This window comes from Hemitrygon akajei, chromosome 25, assembly GCF_048418815.1.
Source record: "Hemitrygon akajei chromosome 25, sHemAka1.3, whole genome shotgun sequence".
NCBI lineage: Eukaryota > Metazoa > Chordata > Chondrichthyes > Myliobatiformes > Dasyatidae > Hemitrygon > Hemitrygon akajei.
In genome coordinates this window covers 21,117,790-21,134,637 of record NC_133148.1, presented here as the reverse complement: position 1 = coordinate 21,134,637, position 16,848 = coordinate 21,117,790, and the positions used below count along the sequence as shown (strand labels likewise).

At 46.7% G+C, this 16,848-nt stretch overlaps 1 protein-coding gene across 2 annotated transcripts in view; it reads left to right on the top strand.

Moving 5' to 3' along the window:
* Nucleotides 1–1,409: 1,409 nt before the first annotated feature.
* LOC140716393 (uncharacterized) overlaps nt 1,410–16,848 on the top strand; it is a 28,732-nt gene continuing 13,293 nt past the window's right edge. Inside the window, exon 1 of one of the 2 annotated variants that reach the window (XM_073029080.1) lies at nt 1,410–1,640. Coding sequence is in view for 1 of the 2 variants with exons in the window: in XM_073029079.1 (XP_072885180.1) it covers nt 2,192–2,331 (140 nt within the window). In the remaining variant the exon portion in view is untranslated. Of the gene's footprint in view, nt 1,641–2,170; nt 2,332–16,848 lie in introns of those variants that run through there. The other variant, XM_073029079.1, reaches the window with a different exon arrangement.

Below are 16,848 nucleotides of genomic sequence, written 5' to 3'. Positions count from 1 at the left end.
CCCCCTCCCATCCAGGGACGCTCCTTGGCTTGGCCTCGATGGTCACTTACATCACAGCCCGACGCCCCACTCCTACCTGACGCTGAGCTACAGCAGCGTCTCTCTGCCCGGGAAGGGAACAAAACCTGTTGTATTCCTGCCCCGCACCTCCTGAAACATTGTCAATTGTTCTTCCAGCAATGTTTAATGGTGGTTGGCAGACCAACATAACGTGTATTATTGCCATCTACTGAGCTTCTTTCAAACACAACTAACAATTTTCACCCAGAACGTCTTCCACCACCGTCCCTTTCACATTTGTGTCACTACAATCCCACATTTAACATGAGCATTAAAATCTCCTGACCATTAGCTCACAAACTTATCGCATTCAATTGTAAAAAGAAAACAACTTTTTTGAGATCTGAATATTATTAACCCCTGCTTATGGAGCATCATCTCCAGACAATTTTCTGCAGGTTTTAAATATAACTTCATTTTCACTGTCCTGCTTTCAGTTTGTGGTGTACAAGTTACCACATTTGCCATGAAAGTGACACATTTTAAGTTTATCGACAATCTTTGTTATACACTCATGCACGTCACATACTGATTTTAATCAGCTTGTGGTTTGGATAGTAATAGGTCCCATTGGCACTGTGCTCCATACTTTCTGAAGAGCTTTTCCATGTGCTGTGCCCCTTTCGACCCAAACACGCCGAATCTCCACAGCTTTCTTCCCTGCGTGGCAGCCGCGCTTCGGCAGAGCCACCGTTGCTGTACTTCAGCCTGACACCTCCAACACAGCACCATAATCATGCTCTCCATCTCATTACCGCCCTTTACCCCGATATACAGCAGCAGCATGACGACCAAGCTTCTGGCACTGAAAATATTGCACATCGACTCGAACCATCCAACTTAAATTAACCCTATCTGTCAACCTTTGTTTTCCATCAAATGTTATCCACCACGAAATCTTTTTAAAGATCTGGCGTGTACAACTTCTCCCCTGACTAATTTATTTTAAACTTGGTCGGTGGGTACAGCTAGAGGCACGCCTGTCATTACTCCCAAAGCCAGTGTCGTTCAATTCCTTGGTGTAGTTTTCCTTTAATCCGAAAGCCTTCTCACCCTGCTTACTATCTTTACAAAACACCTTGTGACCTATCCCCTAAAGGTCTTCCTAACCCTTTTCTCAAATCCTTAGTTAACCCAATCGGATTGATATCGGAAATAGCTCAAGATTCAAAACTTCTTTTCATTTAAATCCTCCCTACAGCTTTTATCGCCAGACGATAAACGATTACAATCCTCGATGCGCCGCTGGTGCTCGGTTTCCCAGAAATCTGCCATTCACCTTTCCCCATAATAGCTCCTGTCACCCAATGCCACTTCACGTTCGCTGCCTCCGTCTTTTTCGTCACTTCCTGACTTCTCTCCCCTTTCCTGCCTGAGAGCAACTCCCAACGGCAGGCTCGGTCCTTTGTTCCTCAGTCCATAGTTCTGCTCCGTCCCCAGCGCACCGCCCGGGCTCAAACTCCATTGTCGATCTCCGGGGCCATTTTGTTCATGACGTTTGGTCTCGGCTCGGGTAATTTCCAGTTTTGTCCTCCCTGAGGCCCAGGGGCATCTGATTTTCATTCCGGACGCTATGGAAGGTACTTTATTTATTTTTTTTGCTAGCCTGTCTGTTCTTTTCTCGGACTGAGTTCCACTCTACCAGATGGAGTATTTATTACCGCAGCTCGTCACCCCGCGTTATTAAATTTGTGGGGTCTGTGCCCCGTTACGGTTTATTTCTGAAACGGCTCCTGCAGCACGATCCAGGTATTTGGGGTGGAAAGCAACCCCCAGCGTCAGAACAAATATAGAGGGCATGCAGAGCTCGGGGTGAACGGGCAGATCAGGCGGCGAGCGGAGGGTGTGAGGGATGCGGGTGGAAGTAGTGAAAGGGCGGCGGGGGGTGGGGGCTTTAACCGGCCTGCGCAATCCCGGGAGGCAAGGTGATGCTCAAAAGAGTCCGATTTCAGCCAAGCTGCCAGCTTGGGCTTGTGTCACTGAAGACCTTTGGAATGCTGGAGGACACCGATTCCGCCCTGGACTGGGTGGGCGGAGTCAGGTGCCCCCACTGTAATTGGACAGCGAAAGTCACGGGTCGTTTATAGACGCGTCTGATTGGGTAAAAACCTGCTCTCAAGCTCCATTGCCGATGAAAGGAAGAAAACGAGAGACACCGCAAATAGACGTCGTGAGAGCGAAACGATCGCCGGGGAAGCGTTGGAGAGAATGGGCGTCTGACCCAGGGTTGTCAGGGGTGCGGAGATTGGGACTTCCACCGGGGCAACACAGGTAATGAGGGGCTCTGTTTACGCGGTTTAGACAATGGGATGTGTCAGGCCCTGGTGGCTCAGAGCAAAATGTCATCGGCGGTCAATATCAGTTATTTTCAGACTCTCGAGTCGGTCGAGTTTATTGTCTGCACAGGTGTCTGCACAGGTGTAATGAAAAAATGCACATTAGCGTCATAGGTACATGGTATACAGGTAACATTCACAGAAATTAAACATAAATTGTACCAAATTTCCATGACAGAAAAAAAAATCATTTAGAACAAGAGTAAATTTCAATGCAAAGTGGCCAAAATGTTGCCTGACTGTAGCGATCAGGTTGCTTAACGAACAAAGTCAGAGGAAATGTTGCCTGTAATTTTTTCTTTACAGCTGCGCCCTCCAACCATTCCTCTGAGCAGGAAAAGCAGCCAGCACGATGTATGAAAGAAAGTTCCAGCTGTGCCGCACAAAGGCCCTGTTTGCGGGGGGAGCATTTCAGTAACTGCGCAGCCACACACCCGCACAGCGTACAGGGAGCAGTGGCTAAAGGGAATTAGCTGTTCTCGATCCCGGTTGCGTGGGCTTCCAGGCTTCTGGAGTCCTGGGTGTCATTGGACACCAGTCATTGAAGGTGGGCATGCAGGTACAGCAGGCGGTGAAAAAGGCAAATGGTGTGTTGGCATTCATAGCAAAAGGATTTGAGTACAGGTGCAGGGAGGTTCTGCTGCAGTTGTACAAGGCCTTGGTGAGACCGCGCCTAGAATATTGTGCGCAGTTTTGGTCCCCTAATCTGAGGAAAGACATTCTTGCCATAGAGGGAGTACAGAGAAGGTTCACCAGATTGATTCCTGGGATGGCAGGACTTTCATATGAAGAAAGACTGGATTGTCTAGGCTTATACTCACTGGAATTTAGAAGATGGAGGGGGGATCTTATTGAAATGTATAAAACTCTAAAGGGATTGGACAGGCTAGATGCAGGAAGGTTGTTCCCGATGTTGGGGAAGTCCAGAACGAGGGGTCACAGTTTAAGGATAAAGGGGAAGCCCTTTAGGACCGAGATGAGGACAAACTTCTTCACACAGAGAGTGGTGAATCTGTGGAATTCTCTGCCACAGGAAACAGTTGAGGCCGGTTCATTGGCTATATTTAAGAGGAAGTTAGATATGGATCTTGTGGCCAAAGGGATCAGGGGGTATGGAGAGAAAGCAGGTACAGGGTTCTGAGTTGGATGATCAGCCATGATCATACCGAATGGCGGTGCAGGCTCGAAGGGCCGAATGGCCTACTCCTGCACCTATTTTCTATGTTCCTATGTTTCTGTACCTCCGTCCTGATGGTAGCCGATTCACCATGGTGAATTGGTACAAAACCCAGAATCCAATTAAATGGAACAAGCTAAAGCATTGTGGGCATCGCTGAGCCGTGGCTGGAAGAGGGTCATAGTTGGGAGCTTGATATCAGAGGATACCCTTTGTACTGAAAGGACAGGCAGGAAGGTAGAGGTGGTGGTGCGGCTCTGTTGGCAAGAGATGAAATTACATCTTTACAAAGAGGTGACATGGGGTCAGGATATGTCAGATCTTTGTGGGTGGAGTTAGAAACTGCAAGGGTAAAAAACCATTAAGGAAATCATATATAGGCCTCCAGATAGTAGCCAAGGTGCGAGGCTGAGATTGCAAAGGGAGCTGGAAAAGGCTTGTCATAAGGGTAATGTCACGTTTGAAATGGGGGACTCCAATATGCAAAGTCAGGTTGGTGTTGGATCGCAAGAGAGGGGATTTGTTGAACGCCTACGAGATGGCTTTTTAGAGCAGTTTGTGCTCGAGCCTCCTCAGGGAAAGGCTATCTTAGACTGGGTGTTGTGTAATAATCGAGATTTTATTAGGGAGCTTAGGTAAAGGAATCCTTGAGAGGCAGTGATCGTAATATGATTGAATTCATACTGCAGTTTGAGAGGGAGAAGCATGGGTCAGATGTATCAGTATCACAATGCAGTAAAGGGAATTAGAAAGGCAAGAGAGATGAGCTTACCCAGGTGGACTGGAGGGAGGTACTGGAAGGGTTGATGGCAGAGCAGAGGTGGCTGAAGTTTCTGGGAATAGTTCACAAGGCACAGGATATGTCTCACAGAAGTTGTTGTTCGTAAATGGCAGGTATAGGCAACCGTGGCTGACAAGGGAAGTTAAAGACTGCATAAAAGCCAAGGAAATAGCATGTAATGTAGCAAAAGTGCATGGGAAGTTGGATGATTGGAAAGTTTTTAAAATCCAACATAAGGCAGCTAAAAAGCCATATGAAGGGAAAAGATGAAATATGAGGGCAAACTAGCCAATAATATAAAGCAGGATACTAAAAGGTTTCTTTCAGTAATATAAAAAGGGAGGTGAGAGTTGACATTGGACCACTGGAAAATGATGCTGGTGAGGCAGTAATGGGGGACAATAATGGGATAGTAATGGGAAGAAATTGCAGATGAACTTAATTAGTACTTTGCATCAGGCTTCACTGTGGAAGGGAGGTACTAGCAGTATTCCTGAGATCTGTGCGTGTCAGGGTGCAGGGGTGAGTGCTATTGCTATTATAAAGGAAAAACTGCTAGTCAGACTGAAGGTTCTTAATGTGGATAAGTCATCTGGACGAGGTGGACGACATCCCAGAGTTCAGAGAGAGGTGGCTGAAGAGATAATGGATGCATTGGTCATGATCTTTAAAGAATCACTTGACTCTGGCATGGTTCCAGAGAACTGAGAAAATTACAAATGTCACTCCACTCTTTAAGAAGGGAGGAAGGCAAAAGAAAGGGAATTGTAGACCAGTGAGCCTAAACTCAGTGGTTGGGAAAGTGCTGGAGTCCATTATTAAGGACGAGGTTTCGGAGTACTTGGAGACTAATGATAAAATAAGTCAAAGTCAGCATGGTTTCTGTGAAGGGAAATCTTGCCTGACAAATCTGTTAGAGTTCTTCGAGGAAGTAACAAGCAGGGTGGACAAAGGAGAGGCAGTGGGTGTCATTTGCTTGGGCTTTCAGAAGGCATTTGATTAAGGTGCCACACATGAGGCTGCTTAACAAGGTAAAATCCCATGGTGTTACAGGAAAGATATTGGCATGGATAGAGGAATGGCTGACGGGCAGGAGGCAGCGAGTGGGAATAAACGGGGCCATTTCTGGTTGGCTGCCAGTGACTAGTGGAGTTCCTCAGGGGTCAGTATTGGGACCGATACTTTTCACATTGTTTGTCAGTGATTTAGATAATGGAACTGATGGCTTTGTGGATGATACAAGGATAGGTGGAGGGGTAGGTAGTGCTGAGGAAGCAATGTGATTACAGCAGGACATAGACAAATTGGAAGAATGGGCAAAATAGTGGCAGATGGAATACAGTGTTGGGAAATGCATGATAATGCATTTTAGTAAAGGGAACAAAAGTGTGGACTATTATCTGAAAGGAGAGAAAATGAAACATGCAGAAGGACTTAGAAGTCCTCATGCAAGACTCACAGAAGGAGATATTGCTGAGGCTTTGCAAGACACTAGTCAGGCCAAGGTCACACTTGGAGTATTGTCAACAGTTTTGGGCCCCTTATCTCAGAAAGAATGTGTTATTGGTGAGAATCCAGGGGAGGCTCACGAGGATGGTTCCAGGAATGAAAGGGTTAACATATGAGGAGTATTTGGGAGTGAACTCACTGGAATTTAGAAGAATGTGGGGGATCTCATTGAAACGTACTGAAAGGACTAGATGAGCTGTATGTGGAGAGGTTTCCTATGGTGGGATGTCCAGAACTAGAGGGCACAGCCTGAAAATTGAGGCATGTCTCTTTAGAATAGAGGGGAAGAGGAATTTTACAGTAGTGGATCTGTGGAATACTCCACCACAGGCAGCAGTGGAGGCCAAGACCGTGGGTGTATTTAAAGTAAAAATTGATAGTTATCCTGATTGGTTATGGCAAGGAGGCAGGTGTACGTGTGGGATCTGGGATCAGCCATGATAGAATGCCAGAGTGAACTTGATGGGCTGAATAGACATTCTGCCTTATGGTCTTAAAGGCGAGACAGGTAGATTTAAAGGGTTCAGTGGTTTCCTCACCCTCTGAACACACTGCTCTCCGATCTCTCCGCATCAGTGCTGAACTCACCATCCAACTAGGAGACATGGATGGTGCTGTTGTAGTCTCCCACTTGCCGCTCAGTCAGGTCCCCAGTGAGAAGCCTCAGACCCCTGTCTCCCACACCATCAGTGACCTAATCTCCTCTGGAGATCTCCGCTCTACGGTCTCCAACCTCATCATCCTCTAACCCCTGCACTGCCCCTTTCTACCTCCTACTCCAGATCCACAGACCTACCTGCCCCATTGGCCATTGGATCTGCCCACTCCTGCCCCAGTGTGTCCTTGTATCTTAGCTCCATATTGTCCCTAATGGTTCAGTCCCTTCCTACCCTATACATGTGCAGTCCACCACTTCAATGATATTTCGTTCTTGGCCCTGGTTTTCCACATGGACGTCCTGTCCCTGTGCTCTTCTATTCCCCTATCAGGAAGGCCTCAGGTCTCTCCATTTTTATTCTGGGTAACAGACATGACTAGTTCCCCTTCACCACCACCTTCCTCTGCCTGGCAGAACTGGTGCTTACCCTTAACAGTTCCTCAGGACCAAAGGTGTAGCAATGGACATCATCACTGGTATACCTGCCTTTTCACTGGCTACGTGGAGCAATCCATGTTCCAAGCCTGGACCACCAGCTTTCTCTGCCACATTGACATCTACATTGGTGCTGCTCTGTGCACCCGTTTGGAGTTCGTCAATTCCATCGGCTTCCACTCTGTCCTCAGGTTCACGTGGTCCACCTCGAACATGTCTCTCCTCTTTCTTGATCTCTTTGTCTCCATCTGTCGAAAGGATCTTTTGCCATCTTCTACAGAGTCACTGGTATTTTCTACAAAGCCTCTGACTCCTGAATTACCTAGACTACACCTCATCCCACCCTGCCGCATTCGAGGGATACAATTCCCTTTCTCTGTTTTGTTTTAAAGATTGTAGGGGGTCAGGGGGATTTTGATGAGCCCTGTTGAATATTAAAAGGCCTAGATAGAGTGGATGTTGAGAGGATGTTTCCTATAGTGGGAGAGTCTAGGACCAGAGGACACAGAGAGGGTGGATGTGGAGAGGATGTTTCCTATAGTGGAGGAGTCTAGGACCAGAGGACACAGATAGAGTGGATGTGGAGAGGATGTTTCCTATAGTGGGGGAGTCTAGGACCAGAGGACACAGATAAAGTGGATGTGGAGAGGGTGTTTCCTATAGTGGGGGAGTCTAGGACTAGAGGACACAGATAAAGTGGATGTGGAGAGGGTGTTTCCTATAGTGGGGGAGTCTAGGACCAGAGGACACAGATAGAGTGGATGTGGAGAGGATGTTTCCTATAGTGGGGGAGTCTAGGACCAGAGGACACAGATAGAGTGGATGTGGAGAGGATGTTTCTTATAGTGGGGGAGTCTAGGACCAGAGGACACAGATAGAGTGGATGTGGAGAGGATGTTTCCTATAGTGGGGGGAGTCTAGGACCAGAGGACACAGATAGAGTGGATGTGGAGAGGATGTTTCCTATAGTGGGGGAGTCTAGGACCAGAGGACACAGATAGAGTGGATGTGGAGAGGATGTGTCCTATAGTGGGGGAGTCTAGGACCAGAGGGCGCATACTCAGAATTGAAGAACATCCATTTGGAACTGAGATGAGGAGGAATTTCTTTAGCCAGAGCATGGTGAATCTTTTTTTCACGACAGCACAGAAACAGGCCCTTTGGACAATTAAGTTCTTTAATCTGCCTCGCCCCATCAGCCTGCACCCAGACAGTAGATCCTCGCATCCTATCCATGGACTTGTCCAAATTTCTCTTAAATGTTGTTGACCTTGTATGCACCACTTCTGCTTGCAGCTCATTCCTTAAGAATTTCACCTTTAACTGATGACCTCCAGTTCCAATCTTATCCAACCTCAGAACTCGACTATCTATCTATACCATAATATCTTATATCAAATTTCCCCTCATTTCCCCTCAACCTTACCCAATAACTCATGTCCTCAAGTCCTGGCAACATCCTTGTAAATTTTCTTTGCCCCCTTTCCATCTTACTGCTCTGTCTCCAGTAGGTAAGCGACTAAACTGCACACAATCTGTGGAGGCCAGATCATTGAGCATATTTAAAGTGGAGGTTGACAGGTTCTTGATTAGTCAGGGTGTCAAAGGTTACGGGTAGAAGACAGAATAGGGTTGAGAGGGTTAATAAGCCAGCCATGTTGGAACGGCGCAGCAGACTTGGGCCATGACCACCCAATCTCTTATGGTCTTGTGGTGTCCGCTGCTCCTGCTCTCGTGTTGAGGCTTTCCACTCCAGCATGTCTGAGATGTTCTCCTTTTTCAGAATATCACTTCCCAGCTTTATGCATCATTCCCACTCTGGTCTTCCCCCACACTGACTCCAACCTGGATCCATTGAAAACCATCCTGTTCTTGCTCCACCCCCTCCCCAACCCCAGCCCTGCACAGTTTTGTACCGACTATTGTCGTGGTTTCTTGTGCCCCACAAGTGACCAAGAGACGCAGAAGATTCTTCAAGAAGGGTTAAACTTTAATTTGCAAATCAAAGCTGAGACAGTCATTGACCTAGTCGCCGATTGCCCACCGATCCTCGGACACAGCATTTTTTATAGTAATCTCCTGGTCCAGTTGCATTAGCATATGTAATCGATCTATAGTTGCGTATTACACGTACCTCACGTACATCATGTCCCTATTGTTTCTACCCGTTGACTTAATCATGTTCTAATCTACATCTCTTTAACACACCATTGTCTTCTACATTCTTAAGATTTCATTCTCTAGCAAATAGCAAGTTTACATTAATACTTCATGTCTTAATCATGTTCTAATCTAGTTTACATTCTTAATACTTCGTGACTTAATTATGTTCTAATCTACATCTCTTAGCTACCTCTCATTAACACACCATTGTCTTCAGCAAATAACTGACTTCATAGTTTTGGTTACACAGCAAAATTTATACTTTTATACTCCAATATATCCCCCCTTTGAGACCCAGGGGGTCTCACACAGAAAGAAGACGAAGAGTCTGCGCACAAAAGCCCCAATAAACTCAAGCATTTATTCCCAAATCTCGGGTTAAACTATAATTTTCTGCGCCAAGACCTCAAAGTATTCTCTCTCTGTTACCCTGGGCCGCTGAGCCAAAAACCTGTCCCTCTGTATCTGAGACAGGGAAAAAGACTCAGCAGCCCTTACAATCTACTCCCACACTGTCGTTTTGCTCCTGTTCATCCTGCAGGTGTTGTAGGCTGTAACGATACATTTTCGGTGTTTCTTTCTCCACTAAGCTAGCTTCAGTAATTGCCACGAGCATTGGAAATTGTTTGGTTGCAGCACACACTACAAGAGATTTGAGACAAGGAAGAAAACAGCACAGCACAAGCGCACAGCTCAACAATATAATACTGACAGTTATTGCTATTTTAGTCAGCCCTGCTCCCCATCCTCCGAGTCTACTTTCCAACCAATCAAAGAACTGATGTCCGAACCCTGCATTCTGTTTGACCTCCGTCCGCAGATTCTTTAACTTATTCATTGCTCTGGTGAAAGACCCTTCTGGGCTAGTATTGTTCGGTATGAAAGTGCAGCATTGTTCTCCAAACATTACACACACACCCCCTTTTTCTGTCAAAAGCCAATCCAGTACCTGTCTGTTTTGCCACGCCACCCTGCTAGTTGCATCTAGCTGTTGCCTTAAGGCCTCCAGTGCATCATCGGTGTAGTTGATGAATCTCTGTTGATTGTAGTATATATAGTTTATCCATTCAACATTTTTGCTCACCCCTATCGCAGGTATGATAGCTTCCCAGCCTGCAGCAATCTCATTTCGTGCCTTGAATTTGTTAGGTATACCTCTCGGCTGCCCTATACTGTCAATCTGGATCGTCGGATCCGGGTCATATTTTCTCTTCTGCCGTAGCAGAGTCCGCTGCTCAGGGAAGTTAGCATTGGACTGTACTTCAGGGGACATTATAACTTCCTGAAGCAGCATGACACGCGTACATGTTCCTGCCCACCTGAGGGGGAGCGTAGATCTCAGACCTCCACCAAGTGTCTGCTAATGGGATAGTCTGAGAGTCCATTGCACCCTCAGGAGGAGGGGAACCCGTCAAGTGTCTTTTACCTGGGGTTACATCCCATGTCTGAGTGCAGTTGCCTCGGAAGTGGCCAACCGGGTGAGTGCCCACCCACATGAAACATTCATAATTCAGATGGTCCTGCATTATAAGCTGTTCCAGTGTAGGTGTCTGGCTTCTTTTATTTATAGCCCATGGTCTGCTGTAATTGCATGCAGAGGCAAGCTTGCTTTGATCAAACTGCGAGGAAGCCTGATATAACATACACCAATAGGGGCACATTGGTGCATTGTTCATACAGTTTTGATAGCAGGAATCTGCTTTAACGCAAATCCTCATGAAACAAGCCCTAACCGGACCTGGACACTGTCGTTCGCATTGTTCCCTGTGCTCTCTCCGCCACCGCGTGCAGGTGGAGGAGTTATAAGGCATGGGAACTACATGCTGAGTGGGGCTTTCCCTTGAGCACAGGTAACAATTCTGCCTCTTCATCATTCCTGCCGTGTAAGTTGCCCATTGATACCACTGATTAGTACGTGTCTTTAACCATGGCGAGGAGGTAAGTGTTGTGCTCCTCTTACTTCTTTTCTGCAGGTTACCAGTCCCATTCCATATCTGCCACACTAATGGTTTCCAAGTCTGCACTGGAGTATGTGGGTGCTTTGTCCCCGGGGGCACGACTGGTCGTTCCCAGCTCATCCCCATTATCTGGAGAAGCCCTATTATCCACCACCACATCCTGAGGGTCTTGAGGCCCGTCCTCAGAATCAAAAATTTCCCTGACTAATTGATCAAACTCCTGCGGTGGAGTGTCAGCTTCTTGTTCCCCCTGTCTGTCTCCCGCTAACTGCTCTTCCGCATCACTTACCTCGGACACTTCACCTGATTGCCCTTGCTGGACTGCCCTCGTGCAGTGGTTCAGGTGGTACCAGGTAGAGCGTCCTTCTACCTGAACTGCGGTGGGTGATGCCTTGGTCACCGTAAAGGGTCCCTCCCTTCTCGGCTCGTTCCACTTTCTCCGAAAAACTCGCACGTAAACCTGGTCTCCTGGTTTGATCGGTCCTTCCCCTTGTACGGTCTCCGGCTCTTTCTGTTTTTCCTGGGCATAAATAGACCTATGTATCATAGTTAGCTGCTGCATGTATTGTTTCAATTCTATTTCCAATTGTTCCAAGCTAGGTACCTTATACGGCCCTCTCCACTGGGGTACTGGCATGGGCCTCCCAGTGAGCATCTCATGCGGTGTCAGACATGTCATTCAATTAGTTTGCATGCGGTAACTCATCAATGCTAACGGTAAAGCATCGACCCAATTAAGTTTAGTATCTGCACAAATTTTGTTTAGTTTGGCTTTCAGGGTTCCATTAATTCTCTCTACCATGCCCTGCGACTGAGGGTGGTATACACATCCAAACCTTTGCTTTATCTTCAGCGCCTGTAGTACCAGTTTGACCACTTTCTGGATAAAAGCTGAACCATTGTCTGAGCTAACTTCTGTAGGTATTCCAAACCTTGGGATCACTTCATTTGTCAGGAATTTTACCACTGTCTTTGCCCCTTGATCTCTTGAAGGTACCGCCTCCACCCATCTGCTAAATCGATCAATTACTACCAGCATGTATCTTTTCCCTCTCACTGTCTTTATGATGTCTACGTAATCGATCACTAAATGTTTAAATGGTCCTTCAGGTACAGGAATGTGACCTATTGGGGTTGTAATTCCCTTCCGAACATTATTCTGTGCGCATACCTCGCACTGTGACAAGACAAAGTCCACTGAAGCCTGTAAATAAGGTGACCAGAAACCATCCTTTTTTATTTTCTTTATCACTTCCCCCCTTGCACAATGGTCCATCCCATGCGCTTCTGAAATCAGAATCGTCAGTAGAGGGGTGGGTGCTACCAACAAACCGTCTTCCGTGCTCCACAAGCCTTCCGGGTTCTGCTTGGCCCCCCTTCGTCTCCACATTGTCTGTTCTGCCAAAGTTGCCTTACCTTGTATTTCAATTAGGTCCTCTACGTCAGGTTCTGGAGTTAGGCTTACCTGGGGGGCAATGACAGCTGACGTACACCCAGACGCTTTTCTGGCTGCCTCGTCCGCAGCTTGATTTCCCTTTGTTATTACATCATTTCCCTTTTTATGTGCCTGGCATTTTACTATAACCAATGCTTTAGGTTTCATTATGGCTTTTATTAAGTCTAGAATTTGCTGACAATGTTGTATGGGATCTCCATTACCTTTTTTAAAACCTCTCTGTTTCCACACTGCCCCGAACAAATGGCATACTCCATGAGCATATGCCGAATCAGTATAGATATCTACTTTCTCACCTTCCATCATTTCACACGCAGCTGTCAGGGCTTTGATTTCTGCTAGTTGGGCGGAACACGGTTGGGGACAGGACTCCATCCTAATAATCTTATAGCTCGACTGATCCTGCTGCACTACTGAGAATCCTGCGTGATTTCCATCATAATCCCTATAACAAGAGCCATCTACGAACAGAACCTTTTTATCTGTATCCTCTAGTGGTTCTGACCGTAAATCTGCTCTCAATTTGGCAAATGCCATCGTCTTCCCTACACAATCATGGGGTTCTCCTTCATAGTCTAAAGGGACAAAATCGGCTATATTACTGGTAGTGCATCTCTGTATAGTTATATCAGGAAACGTCAATAACATCTGATACGCTGCTATCCTGGCTGGCATCAGCACAAATTTCCCTCTTTCCAGCAATTCTGCTACTTTGTGGTGTGTGTACAGAGTCACAGGATAGCCCAGGGTTACAGACGATGCCTTTTCATAATCATAGTACAGCGCCGCCAGTCCCTGATAACAGGGTGGATACCCCTGAGCCACCTCATCTAGTCTCGTACTGTAGTATGCTATCGGCTGCTTTGCTTTTCCTGTGCCTGTCTCTTGTGTTAGAACCGCTGTGACATAACCCTCCTGTCGGTTGGATACATACAAATGAAAAACCTTCTCGTAGTCAGGCAAAGCTAATGCTGGTGCTGACTGCAATTCCTGCTTAATAGTATTGAAAGCTATCTCCGCCTCTCCATTCCACTGTAAGCCGTTCTTCAAATTTGTATGTCCTGCTTCTTTCATTATCTTTCTCAAAGGTGCCACAATCTCAGCATATTCTCCTATCCAATCTGAGCTGTACCCTGCCATTCCCAAAAACGTCATCATCTGCCCTACAGTCTGGGGTTTGGGGGCCTTAGCTATTGCCTCAATCTGATCTGGTGCTATCACCTTCATTCCCTTGGATATTACCCTGCCTAAGTATTCCACTTGCTGCGTGCAAAATTGCAGTTTCTTTTTGGATACTTTATGTCCTCCGCGCGCTAGTTTCTCTAACAAAGTTATAGTGTCCTGCTCACACTGTTCCTCGCTGTGGGAGCAAATCAACAGGTCATCCACATACTGTAACAATGTACTTCCAATGGCATGCCCTCTAGGTCTGCCTTCAATACCTGATTAAAAATGTGTGGTGAATGTTTAAATCCTTGCGGCATTCTGGTATAGGTATACTGAGCACCTCTGTAAGTAAATGCAAACAAATACTGACACTGATCGGCTAGAGGAATGCTGAAGAAAGCCGAACACAAATCAATCACTGAAAAGTAACTTGCTTCTGGTGGAACATTAGTCAAAAGCGTGTGTGGGTTGGGGACTACCGCTGGCCAGTCCTCTACCACATCATTTACCGCTCGCAAGTCATGCACCAACCTCCACTTAGATTTATCTGCTTTTAAGACCGGCAGCAACGGGGTATTGCATGGACTGTTTGTTCTTTCAAGCACTCCTATTTCAAGCAACCCCTGCACTGTCAACACTATTCCCTCTTCTGCTTCTGGTCTTAGAGGGTATTGTGGTCTCCTGGGTGGAATTGCTCCTTTTTTCAGCTTTATTTCCACCGGACTAGCTGTTTTTATTTTCCCTACGTCCGTGTCATGCTGTGACCACAGAATAGACGGCAACTCATCTAACCTTTTATCTTTCTGCTGGCCTCTTTCCTTTCCCAGCAAGGGCAGGTGTGGTTGGGGAGTTATTTCGACCTCTCTCACTGTCCCTACCATATCTACACTTACCATTATTTTAATACAATTGTTGTCTTCTGATATCCACACCTCTGGCGTGATTTTCCTCCACACTGTTACTGTTTCAGCACTCTTAACTAAAGGTTAACTAAAGTCTTTAGACTGATATCCCTTGTTTACCAACAACATTACGTGGGGCGCAGCCTCCGGTATCCTGTACCATTTTTCTAAAAAGGTGTTCCACTTAACTTGTAAAGCTGCCCCTTGCTTTCCAATTATCACAGCCTCCCCTTCCAGGTGCTGCTGGGTACATGCCTCCAGGTGCCATCTCTCCTCTAACTCCCTGTTCGGAGTCTCGTCAAAAATCACTGTACAATGTAGCTCAGATTTGGGCATTACAGCCCTGGGTAATAATAGCCTGCACGCCCTTTTTCCATTTTTCCCAGGCTTCCTGAATCTGATCTGCGATGTCTCCTATCCAAAAGACATTAGCCTTCTTGTCTTCTCGCACTATCAATTGAGCCCCTGCTCTTTCCACACTCAGCCCATTTCTGGTGCATTCTAATTTTAATTCCAGTTTCAATAAGGCGTCTCTGCCTAACAAATTAATCGGAGTTCCTTTAAATACTAGCACTGGCAAAACAATTTCTTTATTTCCCATTCTCAACCGCACTGGAGCCGTGCACTGTGTCAACTGTGTTTTCCCTGAGAACCCTACCGTCTTAATAAACTTTCCTGACATGGGAAGGTGAAGGGCATACTGTGGCTGTACACAAGTGTACGTGGCTCCAGTATCTATCATCATTGGTGTCAGTTGCCCTTCTAACATAACCTGAACAATGGGTTCCTCATCTGCCTCCCTTGTTATCATTGGGTAATGTCCCTTCCCACTCAAGTTCTCGGGGCACCCCTAATACCTCGCATAGGGGTTCACAGGTCCGCTTGGGCCTGTGGGGGCTGGTCCTTGGCTAAACTTTAGTTCCCTTCTTATCAGTTCCTGCTGGTGTGTGACAGGCCATAGTACAAACGGACAATCTCTTCTCATGTGACCTAGCTGATTACATTCCCAGCACAATCTCTCTACCTCTCTTTCCCCCTGTTTCCTCACTGGTCCCCTCTGCCCGTAGCTCCTCTGTCCCCCTCCTTGGGACTTCCAGTCCTGTCTGGGCTGTTTGAATTTAGTCTGTTCCTGATAGGGCATTTGTGGGAATGCTCCCCCAAAGACGATTATTGGCATGGGGTTTTCCAGCCCTTGTCTTACAGTATGATTGGTCCCTCCATATAGCAGTGCTTTGTCCAGTTCGATGGCTGTGCTCAAACCGGTGGTTGCTGGCAGCATCTTTTTGTTTTTCTCTTTTTCCTTCTTTTTGAGTTCTTCGAGCTGCATTTGTATTAACTTTCTTTGCACCTCTTCCTGCTGCTCAGCCAACCTTTGTTTGTCTTTCCGGTATTTCTCAACTGCATGGACTACGTGGTCTCTAAATTCTTGTGGGGTCTTTGACGTTAGCCCAACCACCTCCTCCAGTTTGGATTTGACTTGTGGAGGCATTGCATCCAAAATGCTATGTCGGAACAGTGAGGTCATAAATAAGCTATTCTCCACCTCTTGCTCAGTCTCCACTCTCCACCTTTTCAACTGGTTTTCTACGTAGGCTGCTGGGTTTTCAGTGTCTCCCAGTGGATCCCCCTTTAAGGCTTTGGGGTCCACTTTGGGTGGATAAAGCTTTCTGAGGGCCTGCCATACCCTCTGCCTCACTCTGTCAAACCCATTCCATCAGTTCTCGGGTCGTTCAAGTTTACTATGCCAGCCATTTCCATTAGTTCGTTAAATTTGGAGGTTCCCATCAACCTTATCAACAGTGCCTTCAAATCTCCCATAGCCAATAACCGTCCCGCTGTTTCTTCTTCAAAGGCTCTAATCCATTTCCCTGCTCCTTCATGTAAATTGGGCAGAGTGTTTTTCAGCCCTTCTAGGTCCTGGGATCCCCAAGGGATATACTGCACTTGTCCTGATCCTTTAACTAACAACGGCATCATTCTTCCTCCTTCTTCCCACCTGCCCTGGCTCTCCTCCTCACCTGATTCCCCATCTGTCTCAGGGTATGTCTTTACTGCCTCCCACACAAATGTCTCCGGGGTCCTGCTCTTCCCTCGGTCTCCCTGTGGAGTCCTTCCTTTCTGTCTGTATTCAATACCTGGTTGGCCCCTAGAGTATTTTTCGCATCTCTCCTGGCAATCCCCTCTCAGTAACTTATCTAGCTCTCTCTCTACTTCCGCAAGTCACTCCCCTACCGCCTCCTTCTGTC